The sequence below is a fragment of the Manacus candei genome, unplaced genomic scaffold, assembly GCF_025592945.1.
Source record: "Manacus candei isolate 608988 ecotype Guabito, Panama unplaced genomic scaffold, ASM2559294v1 h1tg000008l, whole genome shotgun sequence".
Lineage (NCBI taxonomy): Eukaryota > Metazoa > Chordata > Aves > Passeriformes > Pipridae > Manacus > Manacus candei.
The window spans coordinates 22167934-22190558 of NW_026138056.1; the positions used below are offsets into that span (position 1 = coordinate 22167934).

The window sequence follows — 22625 nt, forward strand, 5'->3', positions numbered from 1 at the left end:
CCGCGCCGCGGCTCCCTGGGAAATGCAGTCCCGGAGAGCCGCCCCGCCCCGCCCCGCAGGCGTGTGCGGCGCCAAGGGATGCCCTCGGTCCTGCCCGCGGCCTTTTCCTTGTCTGCGTCCCGGGAAAGGGACGCTTGTACCGCCAAACAGTGACAGACGAGGAGAGTTCGGCCAGAATTTGTTTATTAATTAAAATGGCGTCGATACGTAAAAAATTATTAAAAAACATTTTACATGACATTGTGCTTACAGTCAGTAGTAAATTACGTTTGCATTGTTTAACAGGAACTTTCTTTTTTTAGAGGCACTTCTGATGTATTTGAAGAATAATGCACTTAGGGATCTTTGTTTTTTGACTGATGCTCAAAGCTGCCACATCACCACCTATCATACTAATACCTCCTCCATTAATTATGCAAATGTTACAATTATCTTGTGTCATTACTATTAGCAGCAAGTACAATTAGAGTTCCCACCTTCTATATAACATGTAAACATTAAAAAATAATTAAGTTTATGAAAAAGTAACTGCACTCAGCGCTCTAACTGTTGTGTTATGCAAACATGCTACCACTTAATAACAGATTCAGGATATTTTTGAAGATATTTAGGACTTTATGTCCTCAGAGCTGGTGTAGTCCAAATAAAGATTACAAAAACCTAAAAAACAGCTACATATGCATGGGCATATACATATGCAATCAAATGAGGTCTCTGCTACAAAAACCAGCAACAATTGGAGATTGGTTTCGTGGGAAAAGTTTAAATTTTCCTGTTCACTGAAACACAGCTCATTCCTTTGTGCAGTTTACACTCAAGGATTAAAATTCAAGGACTGCAGAATTAGGACAATAGCTTCAGTTCTCCAGTTGGTAAATGATTTGGAACTTCAGATACACACTTGAACAATTGCCAGATGCCTGACTGCTCAGTTTATTTTCCTATAAAGAAGAATTAGCAGTTGACCAAACTCCTCTATTTAAGGAGATTTTTTATCACAAAATAGTTCAATCTGAGAAAAAAAAAAAAGATATATAAAATATATGATCCTATGAAAAAGTATCTGAAAAAGATTTATTTAAATTTAGGCTCCATGTCAAATATACCATGAAAGAGGAGAATGAAAAACACACTTGAGAAAATCAGGGAATTGGAAGAAAAAAAAAAACCATAAGCAGCTTTTTCAGTTTTTTAAGAATTTCTGGCACCTTACTACAGCAGAAGAAACTACAACCAACAAGTGCTCTAATGTCTTTCATAGGTATTCCTCTAGCTAATAAAGAATAGCTTCCAATGACTTTCACAATAATGCAGTATTAGTCATAATGTAAAATAAGACATTTCTGACTTAATAGGATAGTATAATTTCTCCCCCTTAAGCATATACAAATATAGCATCCCAATGTCCTAAAGATTCCAAAATAACTGAAGCTATCATTTATAGCTACCTGAGAAACAAAGCATTTGTTACAGATTCATTTATATGAAGACTCATATGGAATGCTTAAGTATATACTGCTTATGCAAAGATTTCTTGGCTTATTACAAAACAAAGTTAAAAACTGGGTAAATGGACTCCAGCAGTTGTTGTACGAACAGCGATTTTAAGAAAAAGCTGAGTGAAAAGTAAAATAATACTTTAGATCATTAGATACTGGGGATTGCAGGATGATGATGCTATGTAATGAGTGATAGCTTTTACATATACAGTGTTCATATCTCAATAATGCCACTTAGAAAGCCAAACCAAAACAGAAACAGGTTTCCAGTAAGTATATAGAGATTTTTTTTCATTACCCCTACAGAAATAAAGAAGGCTTAGCAGAAATTAAAAATAATTTCTTTCAGTACCTAACAGTAAATAGAATGGGAAGTTGTCAATTACTGTTCTGAAAATAAAGACATCCAGTATCTTCTATGCTGAGGTTCAGTGACCTCAAAGCACCCTTAAACTATGTAGCAAGTATTTCTAAACTTCAGATCCGCAAAGAAAATCCTATTTCACTTTCTGAAACAAACAGATAATGCAAACAAGCTGAAAGCTCTTGCCCTTTGTAGTCCTCTACAGTAAAAATTAAAGGTGGTAATCTGAGTTGCTTATAGTTGTCCATACACAACATCAATTTGAAGAAAGAAAATAAGAATTTTCAAGTCTGTTTGGGCTCTCTTACCAGTTCCTCCTCCTGATTCATACTGTCATTTGAAGAATAGGTACATGGTGTTTTCCCCAGCTTCCTTTATAAAACTGGAAGATACTGTTTTAATTAGCACAAAAGGGGAAGTTGCACAAGCAGCACAAAGATTAACACAAATGTCTTACTATTGCTAACTAATTTTCAATTTGACACAAACTAACAAAATAGCTTTTTTCCCTGAGAATCAATCCAAAAAGCAGCCTCTTCTCTCCTTGTAAATTAGCCCCGTAGTCATGCTTCTGCAACAAACTACTCTACCCTAGCCACATTCCGTTCTTTTTTTTATATCCTGTTGTCTTGACAAGCCAAGATACAAGAGCTAAGTGTAAGGTTCTGGACTGCATTATTTCAAATGAGTTATCTCCAAAGACTTAACAGGACCAGTATCAGTCTGATATCCAATTCATTCTTCAACTTTCTGGCATACAAGTTAATCAATTACAAATAGCACTACGAATATGTAGAATTCATTAATCTCTTCAGACACACATACTGATAGACTCCAGTTAGTATAAAGTGCAGCCAATATAATATTCAGTGCCCTGCAAAGATACACTGGTTTCATTTGCAATAATTTCAAGTTCAAATCAATGTTTTCATATTAAACTTATTTCCGTTTTCACTGTTTAAGAATTGATATAATACTGCAATAAGGTTATTCCTGTGCAACCAGAGAAATGCTCCGAAGATAATCTGCAGATGCCATTATAAACTCAGTCCATTCTTTAGCCAGCTCTTCAAAGGAGACTTCCTCCCCCCCATATTCCAGTGGGAGAATGCTGATGGGGAAGTGTTCAGTCAGACTCTGCATGTAGTTATTTCCATGCATATACACCTAAAACAAAATATGAAAAGCATTTACTTGGGTATGAATGCTAGAGTATTGAGTGAAAACAGGCAGCAAACAAATTCTCTTCAAGAGCTGAAGCCACCAGCTTGGTTTGACTTAACAAGTGTACTTGTTCATAATGAGCTCCCTAAAAAATTAAGGAAATACTTTGTGAGTTTCCCATGGGTGCTCAAACTTTGTCTGCTCAGTATCTGAAGATTGCTGAAGGATAAACTACAACCTAAGAACTGCATTTTATGTAGCTGTGAGCACAGGAGCCAAAACTAACTACACACTTTTTCCAGACTGGTTTAGCAACACTGACAAACGTACACACGACATCCCAAAGGCTGAACCGTGGGAGGACTGGAAATTGGTTTAGTCACGTGCTTGCCTTTCAGTCATTTCCAAGAAAAGGATAGTGTCTGGCTCCTAGCCAACACTATCTGGTCCTGCCACATGTGTTTAAAAACAACATTATGTAGTATGTAGGTTCAGGCATGTGTCAAGAAAGATATTCAAAAGAATTTATATCTTAGTCCTTATGTTTCAGTACCAACTGAAATTAGATCCTGGGCTACTCCACCACTTTAACCCTCATAACATTGTAGTTTTGTTTCTTCTCATTATAGGCCTTTTATTAACACTTGACAAGAATTTTCTGCAATTATTATTACGCAAAGACAATAAGGATATACACTCAAAAGCAAGTTGGCTGTCTTTTCTCTAGCACTTCCTCATCAGGAAGTAAGATAAGTGAGTGAATAGTAATTATTTCTGTAAAGGTAGGGGGAACTGGCCCGTAGAGTTGGGTTGTTTTTTTCAGATCATACCTGTAATCCTAAGCTAAGAGACAAACAAGCTGCTTCTGTTCCACTCAGTGAACTAGGATACCAAGTTTGTTTTGGGTTAGGCCTTTAGTGTCCATCTGCCCTATTTTCCATTTTTAAAGTTCTAGCCCAAAACTGGATCAGGTTACATGGGCTTTTTTCACAGGTGTTAATGTGAGAAAAGGAGGACCAGGGCTTCAGGTTGTTGAAGCATACTCCCTCTTTCTATCATCTTTTGAGAGTGAGGGACTGCACGAGGCTTCCTCTTTCTCATAGCAGCACACATGCTAGGAAAAGGGGCAAATTACAGCTAACAGTGACCAGAAAGATCTGTGTCTACTGTCCTGGAATGCAGTGGCTATTGTAAACATACAAGACCCATGTGCTGAGAAAAGGAGGCTTCAGAATGGGAGTAACAATAGACAGGGGTGCTTATTTTGTACCTTAGTCCTGCTGTCTACACTTCACTTTTATGCCAGCTGAAAAGTCCAGTATTCTTTCCATGCTACAATAAACCAGAATTCTTGGCATGCTTTTGCATCCAAATACAAACATAAATTTGCAGATTGCAAAACTATTCAAAACAACTAAGAAGATATTTGGAAAAAAACTTCAAACTTCAAACTTCAAACTTAAGTCTGACCTATTTTTGATGCATAAATGCCTCTGGGGGTCTTTCAGAGCTAAATAGTTGTCTTCTACTAATTCTGCACAACTTGGAGCATAACATCACTGTTAAGTGATATTTTTTCTGTCATTTACAGACAGAGTACTGGGAGATCCAAGACCTATTTCTTTCTAGTTCTGCAGAATAATTGCTTTGTAACCTCAAGCAAATTATTAAACCTCTCTGTGTCACAGTGGTTTTTATCTTTAGAGTGGTGGTAACAGCACCACTTGAACTCTCATGTTATTGATAACTGCAAATACTTTACAATTAGATTCTGGTGGCCAGTATGGCACTAACAAACAAATATGATTTATGCTCTTCAAAGCTCAAGAGTGACAGATACTAAGGGAAGTGCTACAGATTGTCATATAAGGGTTTTGTGACAGAAAGAAATATTTGTGTGCACTCACCCGTTGCTTTATTTTTTCAGTGAGAAAAGGCTTAATTAGAGCGAAGACTGGGTGGAAGAATAAAGGCTCATTAATCAAGTGGATACCTCGAACTTTCAGTGGAAAGGAATCCTGTCAATATACATGAAAAACAGCATAAGAAAAAGAAAATATTATTGTAAAGATTCTATTGCTAAGGACAAGACCTGTCAAGTCTATAGGTTAAACTATTCCTCCTGATCTTGCCAATTCCTCCATTTTGGAGTGTTCTTAATTTACACTGCTACAACAACATTTAAAAAAATCATATCTTGTTCCTCCCATTAGAAAGGAAAAAAAAATCAGTAAGAGGAGAGGTTGATTATTAGAATAAACAAACAGAAAAACAAAAAAGAAAACTGTCACCAAACTGCACATAAATATTGTACACAAACCTTGTGCTCAGCCTTTCCTCTAAGGTACAAATCTTCACAACAGAGATTCTGCTGCTAATTTACTAAAAAGGTATCGAGGCATGTGCTTTTACTGGCAACTCACAGCCTGCAGGATAATATGTAAATATATATAAATATAAACTATTGAAGATACTAACTTGAATTTAAATAAATTATATTTATAATTTAGAGACAAGCCTTGAAATTACTCGGAATTTGGCCAAGCCAGTTCAGCTTTACGATAAAATTACTGTTGTAATGAAAATTAAAAAAAAATTACCTGTTATAAACTCTTTATAATATGAAATAGTTCTACTTTCATTCAAGATTAATTTAAAAGTCCCATATATTTGAAATTTAAAAGAAAATATGCCAGTGCTCAAAACCAGCATTGTGTAACGGGGAAAGTACAGTTTCCATTCATATCTCACCTGATACTGCCTCTGCAACCAGACATTTTCCGCTTATAAAAATCGTATTTCTCACAAACATTTATGGTACTGTAGTTCGAAAGACGAAAAAATTCAAACCCAACACGTTTCTTAAGTGCCACTCCTTTTAGATTTTAATGTATGATAAAGACCTAAAAACTATCTGATTATAGGTTTACTTCCTCTTATTATGTGTTATCATATACCTAAAGTCTACTATCATGTTTTTCACGAAACAATTTTGTTTTAACTGGGGTGATAGACTTTTCAAGATAATGTCACTTATTATTCTTACTATGCTTTCCATTCCTTAATACATATTTCCTTTCTACTAGCTTCTGTTTCTTAATGCAGGATAGTAATTTGCAAGACACATTTCTTAAGTAAAACATAGGGTTAAAACCCAAGGTTTCTTGTTTACTTATAAGAATATTCTGGGGTGCATTAAGCATTTGCTGGGGTGCATTAAGCACAGCATCACCAGCCGGTCAAAGGATGTGATTGTCCTGCTCTAACCTGCACTGCTGCAGCCTCACCTCGAGTCCCATGAGCAGTTTTGGGCACCACAATATAAAGCTATTAGAGAGCATACAAAGGAGGACAATGAAGATGGTGAAGGGCCTTGAAGAGAAGCCATATGAGAAGCAGCTGGGCTGAGGTCGCTTGGCCTGTTCAGTCTGGAGGAGATCTAAGGGGAGACATTACAGGTACAACTTCCTTTTGAGGGGAAGAAGAGGGACAGGCACAGATCTCTTCTCTCTGGTGAGCAGTGACAGTACTCATAGAAATGGCATGAAGCTGTGTCAGGGGATGTTTAGTTTAGATATTGAAGAGGTTTTTCACCCAGAGGGTGGTTGGGCACTGGAACAGGCTCCCCAGGGAAGTGGTCACAGCACCAAGCCTGTCTGAGTTCAGTAAATGCTTGGATAACGTTCTCAGGCCTGTAGTGTGATTCTTGTGGTGTCCTGTGCAGGGCCAGGAGTTGGACTCGATGATCCTGATGAGTCACTTCCAACTCCGCATATTCTGTGATTCTATGAATCTATGATATTGAATAACTCTAAGACAATCTCTGGGTGAAATATATGAATCCCGTTAAAGTGATGAAAGAAATCAGGAAAAAAAAAGAAAAAGAAGAAAGAGTTAAAATTCTTTCTCATCTTAGAAAAGAACACTGGAAACACACAAGTTTTGATTATTTTTTTCAATAGCTGTAATAAACATTTAGAAGCTTGAAAGACATGCAATGAATCTGAAATAGGTCAAGATGGCAACACCACATTCAAAGAATTTCCTGCTTTGAGATAATGGATTGAAATATTTAGATGTACTTGAAAATCCTATTCTACTTCCTTTCTGCTCTATTTCAAGGTTAAAAAAAATTACTAGCAATTTTTTTACTACCCTAGAAATCATCTGAAACACTCTAACTAGTCTTGTTTTCATGAGATCTGGCTCAAGATTGTATAACACCAAGAGTTCTTATTCCAGATGTGAAAAGTTTTGAATACCTCATGGTTTCACTACAGTTTTACAGTAGATACCAAAAAGGAAGAACAGCTGAAATTTTGATGATATTAGTTCAATGACTAAGCTTTGATTTAACCTCAGATATGAACCTTACCAAATCAGAGCAAGAGATTATCTCCCAGGCTCATTTCCACATTACAGGCTAACAGTTTTATTATTTCTGACTTTCAACCTAACTTCTAAAGGAAAATGGGATTATAAAACTACACTGTAGCTTGCTAGCCAATTCTCTGTCCCTCTCTTTTTTCTTTCATTCTTTTTTTTTCCTCGCAAATCCAGAGGCAAAATTCAGCTGAATTTGGCAGAAGGGCATAAGCCTTGAAGAAATTAAAGTCCCTAGAAGTTTTACGAAAACTAGGAGGTGAGGTAGCAATGATTTGCACAAAATAATTCTCATGCTGGGGGCAAAAAGCAAGCAGAACATAAACACCATACATTCTGTTGGTAGCAGATGGAAGATTGTATAGCATCATTCATACTGTTAACGAGTTAGTAATGCCTTGCTCTTAACTTCTCAATGCATGCCATTTATTATATTCTCTGAGTCTCAGAAATAAAAGCTTTGAATGTTGAGTTAATGCTCAAAAGAATGGAAGAGATGCATGTCCCTTCTAAAACTGTCTGCTCTTACAGTCATGAAATTCTTGTTTTGTAACAGGTCAGTGGAGTTCTTATAAGATATCAGAAGTTACAGGGCATTTACTGCTATCGAAGAACACACTTTAAATAAAATCAAGCACAATCTATGCCAAATTTAGGATTTAGTTCTTTAAAGCTGCACAGACTGAGAAGGCCTACAGAATGAAAATTTACTATAGCTTAGAACAAAGGAAATGTTGGAAGTTACAGCAATGAAGCTGCATAAAACAGTATGTCATACTTACTGTGAGAACAGCAGCGATTTTCTTGGCCACTGCTGGACTGATTTGAAATGCATGAGCAAATCGCCAGCCTTGGAGATCAAAGATAGCCTTGACTCCATTCCGCTGAGTCTCAATCTCCTTTACGATGAGTTCAGATGTGATGAGACTTACACGAAACACATCGTATGCAGTAAATAAATTGGGATCCCATTGTCCTGAAGAGTATATAGATTACTCTGCATTACCATGAGAATACCACATATACCTGTAGTTTTGCTTGCTACTGCTTCCAGTGTGTGTCTTGGGAACAGGGACTAAACGGCAATATTAAATGTCCTGAAATAAACTGATTTGCAGTACATAAGTTACTTTGTGTGCCTGCTCTGTCACTGATCTTTGATGCCTTTTTTGTAGATGATATCACTTAATGGTAAATGGTTATAGATATCACCTAATGTAGTATGTTCCACCTATGGCTCCAGTCTCCAGTGCAAGGTTTTGACAGGAACAGCTCAGTCATGCTAGCTGAGAGTGCAGGTCATCAAATCCAATTGATTCATATAACTATATTATATCCAATTGGTTCATATAACTATATCATATTCATAACTATGTCTGTTTTAAAAAAACTTCTGGGAGTGCTTCAAACATTTTCTAAGTGTTGTTAGATAAGGCTCTTTGGCTACAAGTAAACACTGAAAAGCTGGCGAACTGCTCATCCACACAGAGCATTGATACATGACTAGTATACACCTTTTTTTTTCTGTTCTCGCCTCTCTGTGCTGCATCTGCACCAGTACCACAGTCTTAGCCCATGGCTTTGAAAATTTACTTGAACACAAATAATTGTTGAGACACTCAGACCCAAATAACCACATAATCTTACAAGTTTTAAGCTTTAAGACTTCTTTGGATATTGACAAGAATTCCACTAAGAAGGAAATTAAGTTCTCATTTAAGAATTGTACAACTTTAGCCATACCAGTATTGTAAGTAAAACGACGTAACCCTTACAGCTCAGTAACTCACCTTTATATTAATGTAATGGTATTTCTAATAGAGAACATCAATATGTTACCTGTCTAGTTAAGACATTGTGATATTATCTGATTTTATCAACAGCTACTGTTGTAACCATAAAATATTTTTGATTTGCTGCAGAAATTGTGATAATATAAAAAAAAACTAAACCAAACCAAAAGAAAAAAACCCAAACCACAAAAAAACTCTACAAAAACCCCACAAAGCAAGCACACAAACAAAACCCACAAAACAAACAAAAAATACCAGTGCCAGAGCTGAGTGTGAAACAGTTCCAGCTAATTTTGTCACTCACCTATTCTGTATATCAGAACTTTGCTTCCATGTGGGTCTCTTGATCTAAGGACTCCATGATAGCCAGCTTGCAAAAGACCAAGAACAGAAGATGGTTGTAAATCTGCACTTATTTCTGGGCATTCAATTCTCCACTTCTGATAATTCTTCAATAACTGGAAATAAATAAAGGTGGATCTCAGGTAAGCATCAGCTATTGTATGAAGAGCACAGTTAAAAATGTTTTCCTCTAGTGGTCACAGTCAGGTTTAACTCTTTACATTGGCTATAATTTCATTGTACAATTTAAGCAAATCAATCCTAGAAACAGAATGTTGCTATCCTGGATCAAATAAGTGGTTGAATTTAGAACCCTGTCAGGTTGTTAATGGACTGCAGTTGTCATTTTGCATCAGAAAAGAAAACTGGATGTAGAATAAGCCTGTAGTTTCTATGTAAAATGCACCTAAATTGCAGTTTTCTCACTCAGGTTACCTTTAGGGCTATTCAGTTTGACACTGCATCAGATTCATCCAGCATTTTTTGAATTTAAATGTTCAAAACTTTTACAGAGGAACATTCTTCTTCACGCATGTACCCTCTCCCTTCCTCCTCATCCTCCCTTATTTTGTACACACAGTCATCAATAATTCTAGTTTACTATTTGAAACAAGTATAATCATTAGTATATCCAAAAACATTTTTGAAGTCCCTCCTACCCCTCTGAAATGGCAGAATATAACAAAGTAATGGGTCCATTACACATTACACAATTTCCCTCCCACAGAGTGGAAATAATGAGAACCTGTTTGGCTAAAACAGAGATCCTGTCTGTTATCAGGGACATTATCACCCTAGTTTCTAAGGCTGGAAGGCAGCATCATAACTAGTATTTCTAAGGCACAGGAAGAGCTGTGTGTTGAAAGGCAATGGCCTAACCCCAAGGAAGAGGCAATTAAAGGCTTTCCTTTGTGAGGTGACATCTATGAAGAGGAATTACAGGCAGCTCTGTGAAAGGTCATCTTAGAGATGGATCATGAAAAACTAAGTTGGTGATGCAGTAGTTCTAATTTCCAAATCTAATTACTGTTTTTCCTTTAATATTAATTAAGTGGTGGTGGGGAAAAGGAACTGCTCTGCCCTGCAACTAAAATTTATTTAGGATATTTTGCTTATGTAAGTAGGAAGCTATGCAAGACTGTCTTCTGAAAAGTTTCGTCTCAGTTCATCAACCAAATTTTGCCTCTACTCTGTCACCCATGCTAAGTTCTCTAGCACTGAATTTGGAGGCCAGAAGGATAGCAAATAATCTAGGTTTTGAATTAATTTCCTCTATAGCTACAGCTTAGAGTTTTAACCCAAGAGTTTCAAAGGAGCTAAGAGAATCAGAATTTTTCAGCAGCTCATTTCAAAACAAACTGAAATGTAGGTTTAAATCTTAAAGGTAGCCACTGAGAGCAGCAAACAAGAGTCTTGCATTTCTGTTAATTAGTATTAACAGCAACTAATTTTTATTCTGTTATCAATTACTCCATATTTTGCAATAGAAACATTACAGTTAAAAGAGCTGTCAGCTAAAACTAATAGAACATAACCATAAATAAATTACAAATTTCTCGTTGCTATGCAAGTATAATTTTCTTCAGCATTTCATTGGAAGAATGGTCAGAAGGAACTTCAGTAGAATTGACTTCATCCCTTGGAAAATCACAGCATCAGCTATGCCGATGGTTACCTACAGGCTCTTAGAGGGAGACCTGAGATTCACCATCCTGTACACCTCATAGCATGTCAGCTAATTAGTCTTATTTCTTACCCTTTCCTCTACTTTCAAGCTTCTTGTATCATTTTACATAAAACATACCTTTTCTTCTGCTCAGATTGAGGTCTTGAATGATTTTGAAGGTCTCTCAAATGAATTATCATGAGGAAACTATTTCCAAAATATTATTGTTTTTCAGCACTTACAAATACCTTATATACTGATCAGAAATTAGATATATCCTTTATGGAAATAGCACCTATAAATATGTATTTAGGTACAAAAAAAATTAAAAAGTTATTCCGCCATGCTAATATCTCACTTGATTTGGCAATGAAAAATGGTTAAAAGTCTCATCCTAAATCATACATCACAGAAAGAAATATTTAATCATTATGAGAATTTTACTAGAAGCCTTTTGACTACGTTAAATCAGTTCTAGCCTAGGCCAAATTAAAAACTAATGAGTAAAGGAAAAAGGCAAGGGAAGGGGGGAGCAGGGAAAGTAAGTTAATTTGTAGAAGGGAAATTCACTATAATTGCAAAAATAGGCCTGATGAGGTACTCTGATTATCTCAGAGTACTAGTGCATGACTCTCTACAAAGGACACTGTTTGAGCAATTCCAGCTACTTTGTGCCAACCAGACAACACTGTCAACATATGTTCTTGTCCTTGCCCTTTCCAAAATAGACACTTTAAAAGCAGCAAAATACAAAAGTAACAATACAAAACAACTAGGCAAACATCTATCATTTCTCACTTTTCTTCTAAAATCTTTGGTATGACAACTTAATGAACCAAATAACAATTACATACTTTAATTACATATTTTAAATACCTCTTCAAAGAGCTGCCTGCTAAACTGAGAATAAAAATTATACATTCATTTAATACCCTAAATAATCTCATCTTGTCAGTACAGTTAGTTTCTCATTTTCGGGAATATTTACATTTTCCAAGTTGGAAACAAAAAGGATTTAAGTTCTGGACCTTTGAAGAAAGAAAGTAGTGTTTGCAGCTTGTGACACACTCGAGATCATACAGAAGACATAATTTACCTACTGGCACATCCACTAAGGAGTAAATATATAGTTGGAATGCTTCTGATCTGACACTTTCCATGGCATGAGCAAGTGGTGCATCTTTCAGACATATAACATGGCTAAGCTTCAAACATATTTCACTTGGCCAAAAAATCAGGAAGTGCTGAAGAGTTCTCAGATTTTGAAAACCTAATCTAATTACCTGAAATGATTTAGAACTGAAGTAAAGGTTAGTATTAGATAATCTTCCACAGCATCTACAAGTTTTGGAGAAGTTCTGTAAATTTTTATTTACATAAACAATCATTTTTTTAGGAGCTGGACATACTCAGATCACACACAGTTACTTAAATGAGTAATCCTTAAACAGAGAATTAAAAAGCCAGCAGTGGGTACTTACAGGTTTTCTAGTCTCATACTATTCAAACACAAAAATTAATGTAAAATCTTTCAAAAATACTATTTTTTTTCAGTAAAGACATCAAGAAAAACATAAATGTTCTGTATAATAAACAGCCTGGATATAAATAGAAAAACCTAGTGTCAGGAAAAACAAGTACATTCATTACCTAGCATAAAAAATTGCTTAGGTAATTACAACACAAGGAAAACATCACAGTGTATAATTATATGTGTTTACAAACTGAATAACCTACTTAGCATCTGCTCAGCATCTGAAAATAGATGTAAGATAACTTGATAAATGGGTAAAGCTGGATGAAAAACTCCAGACTGGAGTTAAGCATTAATTAAGAGGATTTTTTCCTGATGTCTGTTGGGGATAGTTCCAGATTTCCGAACATCAGAGATTATACAGTTACTAATTAAACCAAAATTCATGTGCTACAAAAAAAAAGTGAACTTAGTATTTTGCTTAGAAGTAAAAGAACCAGAAAACAATGCAGTTATTGGAGAAACTAATGCATCTGTATATATAAATTAATTATTTTTTTCTTGATTAATAACTATTTATGTTAACAAGGATGCTAGACAGAACTAAGCCTCTATTGTGTCAATAATTGTCCAATGCACACAATGCTTATGAAAAAAAGGATTTCTATTGGCATTTTTTGGAGGAAAAACCACAGCTTAAACTTCAGAATATAAACATATATATATATGTATATATACACATCCACACCTTTGTGCATATATATTTTATATTTCTTTTTATTTATGTGCATATAGATACACCCAGAATTTAAACATATAATATACACAGAGAAAAAATTGAAAACAATTTTATAGAGACACAGAACTTTCTCAATTCCACATGCATTACCTCTTTGCCACTGGGAAAAGACTGGCGCATGCGTAAGTTGAGATCTTTGGCTTAGCGCAAAGGGAAGTCTGGCTGACTGATTTGTGCTTCCTCAACAGTCAGCCCAGAGAGCTTAATGAGGGCTCTTCCATCCTTTTTGAGGAATCCCTCGGTATTGGTGGAAGAAAGGCAGCCAAGTAACTGATTTAAACTTAGTATTTATGTTTGAATGATGTGCAGATCCTCAGAGACAATGCCTGAGACTCAGCAGTATGTTTGGAACTATGAAAAACAACCCTTCTTGGACAGCACAGTTATTGTAAGTTACTGACTTGCAGTACAACACACTAGGAAGTCCTGATTCCTCTGTAAGTCAAATGCAGAGCAAACCCTAAGTCTTGCCCTATAGCTTTGTATCAACCAGAATTCCTGAAAGGATCCTGAATATTTAGAGAGTTTTCAGTGCCATAAAAGCTAAGTATGTTATGAAGAGTCTGGGCATAGAGTTTCAATGTTGCATTTTTACTGCATAAAGAGATTTTCATTCTGTTCCCCAGAGTATAATGCATTTCAAGTAGAAAAAGACAGTATCCTGAAGTCATTAAGAATCAGTCCTATAGAAGAGTTGGGGAATGTAATGCAAGGACATAATGAAATGCGCTAGGCAAAAACATTTATGGTGGAAAGAAGATGCTAATTCTCCAGATTTTGCATGTCACTAAAGAATCCAAGTGACAGTGGTTTTGATGATAACAATAAAATCAAACATACACATCTAGCTGGTACATTAAAAAAGGGATATATAAACCCATTGCTTTAGCACAATTAATAGAGACCTGTGGGCCTTCTTCTTAGTTTACAAGTTTATACGGGAGTTAAATGTATCCGCACAAACTAACAACGCTCAGCTCAGGTATGAATTTATATTCAGGTATGAATTTATTTCTTCTAGCATGATAGGTATCAATATGTCAGTAGTTAAAAGCAAGTCTGGAATTGCCACTGGAAAAATGTAAAAGATTGCTGTTGCAGTGAGTCATCCTAAAAGATTTATAAATGGAATATCTTGCCATAATTACCTGATTATTCTTTTCTGAAGCACTTCCAAATGTTGATAACAGACATCAGATAAATCTGTGTCAATTATTAACCATCAATAAACACTCTGGTCAGTTGACAGACTCTTGATTCATATTTAAGGCTAATTATAAGTCTGTACCAAGACGCTGGACAACCGTTGCTTAAAAGCATTAACTGGGCCACAAACTTTGATTATCCCTTAGCTGCTCTACAAGTCCTATGCAGTAGGTATACAGGAGCCTAGTGGGCAAAAAGGGACTGTATCAGTCTGAATTCCAAACAAAGAGGCAACATCAAACCAGGACGGGAGGGAACAGCCACTCTCTGGACTGATGGCAGGAGGGCTCTGTCTAGGATGAAGTACTAATGTAACCTCTGCATGAAATCTCACTTGGTTTAGATGAATATGTCTTGTGACCACCACAGATTTTTGCACAATAATTCTCTTGGGCCTTGATCTCCCAACTGCAATAAACACATTCCTTTGGCCAAAGGGGGCGTGGGGGGGGGGGTATGCTTCTTTTATTCCTCCTATGCTGCAAGAGAAGTATTCTAGAAAAAAAGTGTCAGCTAGTATGTGGAACATAAAGTACCAATAGCTACAGCATGTGGAGAATGGAAATTCTAGACAGAAACATTAAACACAGGTTGGTTTGGACATCAGAATCTCTCAATTCAAACAAAGGGTTGAAATTCAGAAACTTAGCAGCCTGTGGAGACCCAGGAAAAAAATAAGAGATTCTAAAAAGACTTAGTTTTTTCAAAGCAGGTCCCCAGTCTAGAGGACTGATTGTCAAGAGGAGTATAGGAAATTTGCTACTTCATAGACTCCATCTCTAAATCTAGCTTAGATTCCACACTCTCAAATATTAGACCTACCTACAATGCACCTCACAATTAGTCACATCAAAGTGCAGAAGTGCATGGGCCAAATGCTGAATTTCACTGTCCTGTCTACAGGATTACCAGTAACAACCAATTGCAATGCAATTAGGAGTGGATATTCAGTGGTGCATATTGTCCTCATTAAGCCCTGCTTTTTGGAACCAAGGAATATAGGAACATAAAATGGCTTTTGTTGGGAAAGAAAAAAAAAAAAAGCATGGTCCTACAATTGTTAGTGCACAACTTTGATATAAAAAAAATCTCATGAACTTCAAGCAAAAGTAAGATCCACAAACACCCAAAGGAATCTGAATTGACTCCCTAGTTTTTCTGCTGAGAAGGAAATTTAAAGCTATGACACAAATCTCATGAGTCAAATGAAAAGAACAAAAATCTAATTTTTAAAGCTATCTATGATTAAGGGCCCAATTCCGTTTTTCACATTCTTTTTTTTTAGATGCCTCAATCCTGCAATACATCTGTATGCAAACAATCTTCTCTTACAGTGACTAAACTTGGAAAATCTACAGTACAGAGAAGTCAGAAAGTAATAGGTGAAATCTCTTGGGCAACGCTATGTAATCAACATCAAATTCCATGGAAACACAGCTTCTAGTTGGCACACTGTGAATCAGCTTTTGCCCTGGGAAGATTTGGAAATACTTTCTGCTCCAAAGGTTTAGTGGTTGGCAGTCTTTCTTTAAAAAAAAAAAAAAAAAAAAAAAAGGTAACAATCTGTACCTTTGGACATTAAAGATAAGCATGCAATGTGGCAAAAAGCCATACAAAGAGCCAGGAAAGTACTATGATTTACCAAAACCTGCAAGGAGTGGTGTAAATGACTAAACTTCAAGAGTAAAGAAGTTTTTACACGTAGTTTTTTTCAGACTAAGTGTATCGCTGCTAGTAACGAGTAACCTGAGCCCGACAATCGTGACGAGGATGTCCTTTCAAGGATACTGTTTCCTAACCAGAGCTGTAACCTTACCGCACTTACTGCATACGGGAGTGACTGTACCACACTTAACACAACTTTCATGTTACCTCATCGACACCGCACAGAACCAGCCACGCTGAATGTGAGACAGCACATTCACTCGGTGCCACGCTGAAGACACGCGTGACAAGCAATTAAGTTACACCCTGAAACTCCTCGGCTGGCCTCGGCCGACCCCAGAAGGGCAGAGCTCACTCGCCCACCCAACACCCAGCGATAGCCCCCGTCCGGCTGCTCCCCACGTCCCCGGGCCGGGCCGGGCCAGGCCGGTGACAGCCACCGCGGGGGCTCCCCAGCACCGGGAGACGCCGCCGCCCCCTCCTCCCCCTCCGCTCCGCGGGCGGCCACCGCTGCTCTTTACCCTCCAGGCCAGGTCCATGTGGAAGTCTCTGGCGCGCAGGAACCGCAGCAGGAAGGCATCGGAGAGGGGCTGCGGCCAGCGCTGTCCGGGCTCTGCCTCCGCCCGCTGCCGCAGCTCGGCCACGGCGCTGCGCACCCGCGGAGCGTGGTCGGGCAGGTCGTTGGGGTGCCCCGCGCCCGGCGGACCGGGCAACATCGCTCCGCTCCCAGGGCACGGCCCGCTCAGCCCCGCCGGCCCCATTGGGACCCGCGGCGCGGCGGAGCCCGGCAGGGCTGCCCCCGCCCCCGGATGGGCTTAACCCCTGAGCGCCCTCCCAGGCCCCGGGCAAGGGAGCAGGCAGGTGTTCCGCGTCCCCGCCCGGCCCGGCTGCGGCGGCTCGTCTTTCGGGGTTGGGGTTTTTTTTCCGCGTTTATGAACTTGACCAGCTTTTAGAATTTTACGCTTTAAGCCCATCTCCTGTTTTTCGCTTACAGCCCTAAAAGCGAGCTGTGACTGCTCCCTGGGGAAGGCGAGGGGTGGCCCCACGGGGCTGGGAGCCCCCCGACGCTGCTGCCCGCCCGCAGGAGGGTCATCCCGGACCCCTGGAACCCGCTAAGGGTGGCGGCCTGCCTTTTAGGCGGAAATAATCCATCTTTAGATATTTAGATATTATATGGCAAAAAGCCGCAACCTCATTGCAGGTGGGAAGTGCCGGGCAAACGGGAGATCGGTGCTGGCCGAAAACTGCCTAGGAGCACCAAATCCTTGCCATGGATATGCAGTAAAAGAAATATATCCACTCTACCTGGAGAAAGGGTGCTGAAATTGAATTTGGCTTTAGTCCAACTTTGCTGCCCAGCACTCAGTTCATTTATCAAAGGTGAAGAGTTCATTCCTGTTAATATTTTTATTATAACCTTTTCCTATATTTAGGAGTCCTTTGAGATCTTGCTGGCCTACTGAGGCTAAAAGACTTATTTCATTTAACATACAACTAATAAGGCATACTTAGGCCTAGTAAAAGGAACTATGTTCCAGATTACTTTCCCCTTTTCTGGCTTTCTACAGCTACACTTAATACTTTTTGATTGATATTTTAGTCATATCTAACCATGTCTTGGACTATTACATACTGCTGAAATGTCTGCAGGTATCCTCCTCAGCTTGACAAATGTAAAAAAAAAATCTGCCTATCTAAAGGCACATAGGTAGAAAGTGGGAGGGCTGGATTTTTTTTTGCCAAAAAAAAAAAAACAACCCAAATAAAACAGAAACTAGAGGGACTGAATGGGGGATATAAACTTGGAGGGGGAAAGTGTTGAAGGAAAGGATAAAAACTGGGAAATGTGTGAGTGTGCAGTCAATAGTGTATAGATGTAGACAGGTAGAATGGCAAGGATGTGGGAGGAAGTATGAACTTTCCCTAGATCAAGAGGAAAAAGCAAGCTGGAAATATAGGAAGAAACAGAGAGAACAGAACATGGAGGACACTGACAGCAGGTTTAAAAAACCCAACCCTTTTGCTTCGGCACAGAGCAGGACAGAGCCTCTGCGGGAAAAATTGGCATGTAAACATATAACCCAATCATGGGTGGCAGGATAAACAAAGTGATATTCCAGCAAGGTCATACAGCACCTTTAACACCACTTCACAATTTTTGAGCACTTAGTTTTGCCATCTCTGTATTTTTACAACTAAGTGCTTTGTCTGTGAAAACAAAAAGTGTGGGAAAATAGAGATATTTTTCATTACACCCCTCGGCTGAGCAACTCATAACTTTTAACTAGCTTTTCTACAAAATATGGATTGTGATTTTTGCTTCATATATGAACAAAGTTAGTTTTACTAGCAGTTTCAGTGATTTCCCTCAAGACTGAGTTACAAAAATATCTGTAAATTTAAGGGTTTTTTAATTTTTTTAAATTATTTTATTATTAGGAGACAATATGTTATATACTTGACACTTCATCAGCGCAATAAAACCTGTTGCAAGATGAATCTTGTAGGCAAAGACTTCTTTTTGTTTAATTATATTTGGATAAGAGCTCAAGGGCCTAAAAGCTCTGCCTAAATAAATTATTCCTGTTTGTAAACTTTGCCTTGTTTGTGTCTTTGGACCAGGATGATTACTGTTACAACAAAGACACGAAATTGTGGCAATAGCTCTTTGATGTTCCCTTTTGGGATGTTCCTGTGACAAACAGACTTTTAGCAGATAGCTGGAATTTGCAGTCCTTCAGCAAAAGCTTTATGTCTGTGTAAAACTCACATAGTATTTTAACAGGTCTTCTGTGGCAAGTGCTCAAGAGGTGTGGAGGCAATCATGTTAGACTAATTAACATACATATGTACCTGTGCCCCTTTCTTTTACAGGACACTATAAAAACTGTAAAATATTTTTGAGTTTCAACCCTACAGTAGTATTTGTATGTTCTTTCTGTGAATGTTATGGGTAAACAGAAGGACCTTGTCTTTCATGTATATGCATTTAAGCTAGCATTGGTAAGAAATTTCATTAGGATCAAGACTGAGAGTTTAATTTGCAGAGATGCTGAACAGTTAATCTCAGCCACTGGTCATAGCAGGTAGTCAGCATTTCTATAAATTAAGTTCTAGTTAACTTGCTGAAACTTGTGCAGAGGAAGCCATCCTGGAATGTTTAATTTTCAGGTCTTTCATTTTTGTATTAAGAATTCACGTATTTAAAACATTTAAATGCAAACACGTGAGTAAAGAAATCAAGACAATAATTGGGACAGTTGCTTTATGGGGTGCCAAATGGCTTGCTCTTTCCTCTTGTCTGTCTACTCAAAGAAGCATACACCAGGTAAAACAAAATAACCCTACTCTAACAAAAAAATACACTTGTTTGTTCTTCAAGATTATCACATATTATAGGGTGAATAGATACTTGGTAAGAGCTAAAAAAATTTATTAACTAGAAAAAGAGGAAATTGCATGCACATGAAAAAATATTACCTATCCCTCTGGTATTTATTATGTAGAAGTAAAAAAACCCCAAACCCCCAAACCAACAGTCCTACACAAGCGAACTCCTATACAAATGCAAACTTCCAGTGAAATCCAGAACAGAGTCATATCAGTAGGACTCCCAGTTTGTCATAGGAATCTGTTCATGTAAAGTACTTCAAAATTGGAATATTTTTGTTGACGAAAGAAATCTTTCAAACTAAGCAAAACCGAACTGAGAACTCATGTCTGTATCTGAAGGCTGACCACTTTGTACAGCTGAAAGGACTGTATAATGGTTGTCATCCTTCTCTGAATCCATCCTGCAGGAATGACCCAGCATAGTAGCGAGGAAGTTGCCTTTCAGTGGAACTGAAACCCTAAAGTGTAACTGATCTGGTTGCAGTAAATACTTTCTGATTTTTGTCTGAATTTCTCCATGATCCATCCTTCCTGATGTCTGTCTACTCACTGGTGCTGATAGCATTGCTTGAAACTATGTCAAAGCCTTTTCTATTTTGCTAGACCAAAAGCTTCCAATATACTGTCTGGTAAGATTGGTGACTCAGTGACTTAGCAATAGCCTTTTAAAGTCTTACTCTATAATATAATTCAGCAATCTCAGCAGACAGTTGGTGGTAGGTACATGGCAGAGAACTTGGCTTTCATTTTACAGCACAATAGGCTATTTACAAAACCATCTTGGTGTAAAAATAATTTTAAAAAAGGAGTGTAGTATAAGCACAGCCCAAATCTCAAATTAAATCTAGTTTACTTTGCTCTGTAAGACACTGCAATCCTTGGTGTGTGATGAAATAATGAAAAACGCTCATGGCCAGGAACTCAAGGACTGAGCAAGTGATGAAGGAGAAAGACTTTGATCCTTCTGTCTTGCTGTAGGAACAGTATGAATCATCGGCTTATTTACTGCCAGATTTATGGACATCCCCTTGAAGTCTGAGCTTATTATGGAAGCAATAAGGACTTGATAGACCCAGCTCTGTCACATGGCTGTGAGAATATGCAGCACATTGTATGTGTTTAAAGAGAAGAAAGACTTGTAAGTTCCTTAACTCTCATGTCTTCTGCCTTTCAATTTAATCTGTGCCCATACCTAATGGGGAAGGATTTACCCATTGGTTGTATTTTTAATGAAATACTTCAGGCTTTATTTTCACCTTTCACAGTTTTCTACCTATCATTCATTTTCAGTTGAAATTTATCCAAATTAACCCTGGTGAGGTTAATTAACTGGTGAGGTGGTGAGGAGGAGCCAAAAAACCACCCAAACTAGCAAACACAATAGCTCTTCAATAAAGAGCAGCTTCTCATTATTCCCTGCATCTCTGTGTTTGACAGCTTCTGTCTGTGACAGTGTGTTTGGTCTGTCTGGCAACAGTGTCCCTCCCTGGGACCTCTGCTCACAATTTTTTGCTGCTTTTGCAGCTTATCAACATTTTCACTGTATAAGCATACTGATGGTAAAAGATGCTAACTCAGGTTGCTGGGGCTCACAGAAAAGCTGCGAGCAAAATTTGTGCATTCACATGCCTTCTCTTTCCTGCATGCATTCCAGCATATGGTTTCTGCCTGCAAGGTAGCAGTCTATGGGTTATGATTTGCTGTAGCAAGTTCCTCTTTCCTTTCCCTTTAATGCCGAGTACTCAAACAAAGTGTGTTGTTTCAAGGTGTGGTTCTTTGCTGTCTTGTACTGAATTTGATACATTCTGCAGCTAGTTCATCCTGTTGTATTTATATTCCTGTTTAGGCTACACAGCAGGATACACAGAGTAATAAGTGCAAGCCCTGGCACAAAAGCAGTGTCCAGTGTCCTCAAATTTTTGCCTGGGAAGATGACTTTAAATGAAGTTTGACCTGCCAGGGAGTTAGATGTTGACTCTGTGCTCTGAATATGTGGCTATCTTGGAGTCCTGCACTGGAATTCTGCACTACAATATAACAAAAAAAAGAAAAAAAAATATGTTTGGCAAATAAGGTGGCACTACAATGACTACTAAAATCAATTTCCAGGGAATTAATTAGTATATGGTAAACTTTGTTCAGTGAAGGTTGTGAACCTTTGAAAACACTCACCTTCCAGAAATCTGGAAGTTTAAAGATTCTGAGTAAAGCAGAGTCAAACCTACTGCATGCTTTTCAAGTGAGAATAACATAGACTGAGACACTGGTAAAACCATTTGCAAGCTGAAGCCAGTAAATAAAAACTTAATATTGAAAAGGGCACCTGCAAAATTAAAAAAAAAAGAATATCCAGATGCACCATGAACACGTGTGCATGCAGAAATATAAAAACTAACCATAAATAGTTATCTTTCACTTCCATACCAGATAAGCTGACACATTTTCCTCTTCTTTTATTTTTGTGACTATTATAATTCTATACACCTCAGCAAGATAAATGCAAACTTTTCTTTGGATCTTATATTTTATTAGGATTTAGGTTTTTATTTCACTTATGCTTTAAATAGATCATCTGTCCTGATGAATTTATGCAGCTGTCATTCTCTTTCTAGATAGGAGAGAATCCAGCATATTACATTGTAAAAGAATGAGAGACATGCAACACAGTTATTTTTCCTAAGTTATATGGAAAAGAGAAGCTTTTATTTCTGGAAAACACTGAGATATGTGTTAAGCTGAGGTCTGCTACTACTGACATTGTTGGAATACTATACAAGAACATGACTGTACAGATCAATTCTTACAATAAAGAGACAACTAGCCATATCTAAGATTATAATGAAGAAAATGTGGTATTGTAATTTTTTTTTCAAAATA

The 22625-nt window shown here is 37.7% G+C and overlaps 1 protein-coding gene across 1 annotated transcript; it reads right to left on the bottom strand.

Moving 5' to 3' along the window:
* Positions 1–166: 166 nt before the first annotated feature.
* On the bottom strand, positions 167–17148 carry TTPA (alpha tocopherol transfer protein). The gene is made up of 5 exons (XM_051771274.1): positions 16877–17148; positions 9508–9661; positions 8193–8386; positions 4935–5045; positions 167–3030 (listed from the first exon to the last, which is right to left on the bottom strand). The coding sequence occupies exons 1-5, from the start codon at positions 17114–17116 to the stop codon at positions 2851–2853; spliced, it is 879 nt and encodes a 292-aa protein (XP_051627234.1). The 5' UTR covers positions 17117–17148; the 3' UTR covers positions 167–2850.
* Positions 17149–22625: the final 5477 nt, after the last annotated feature.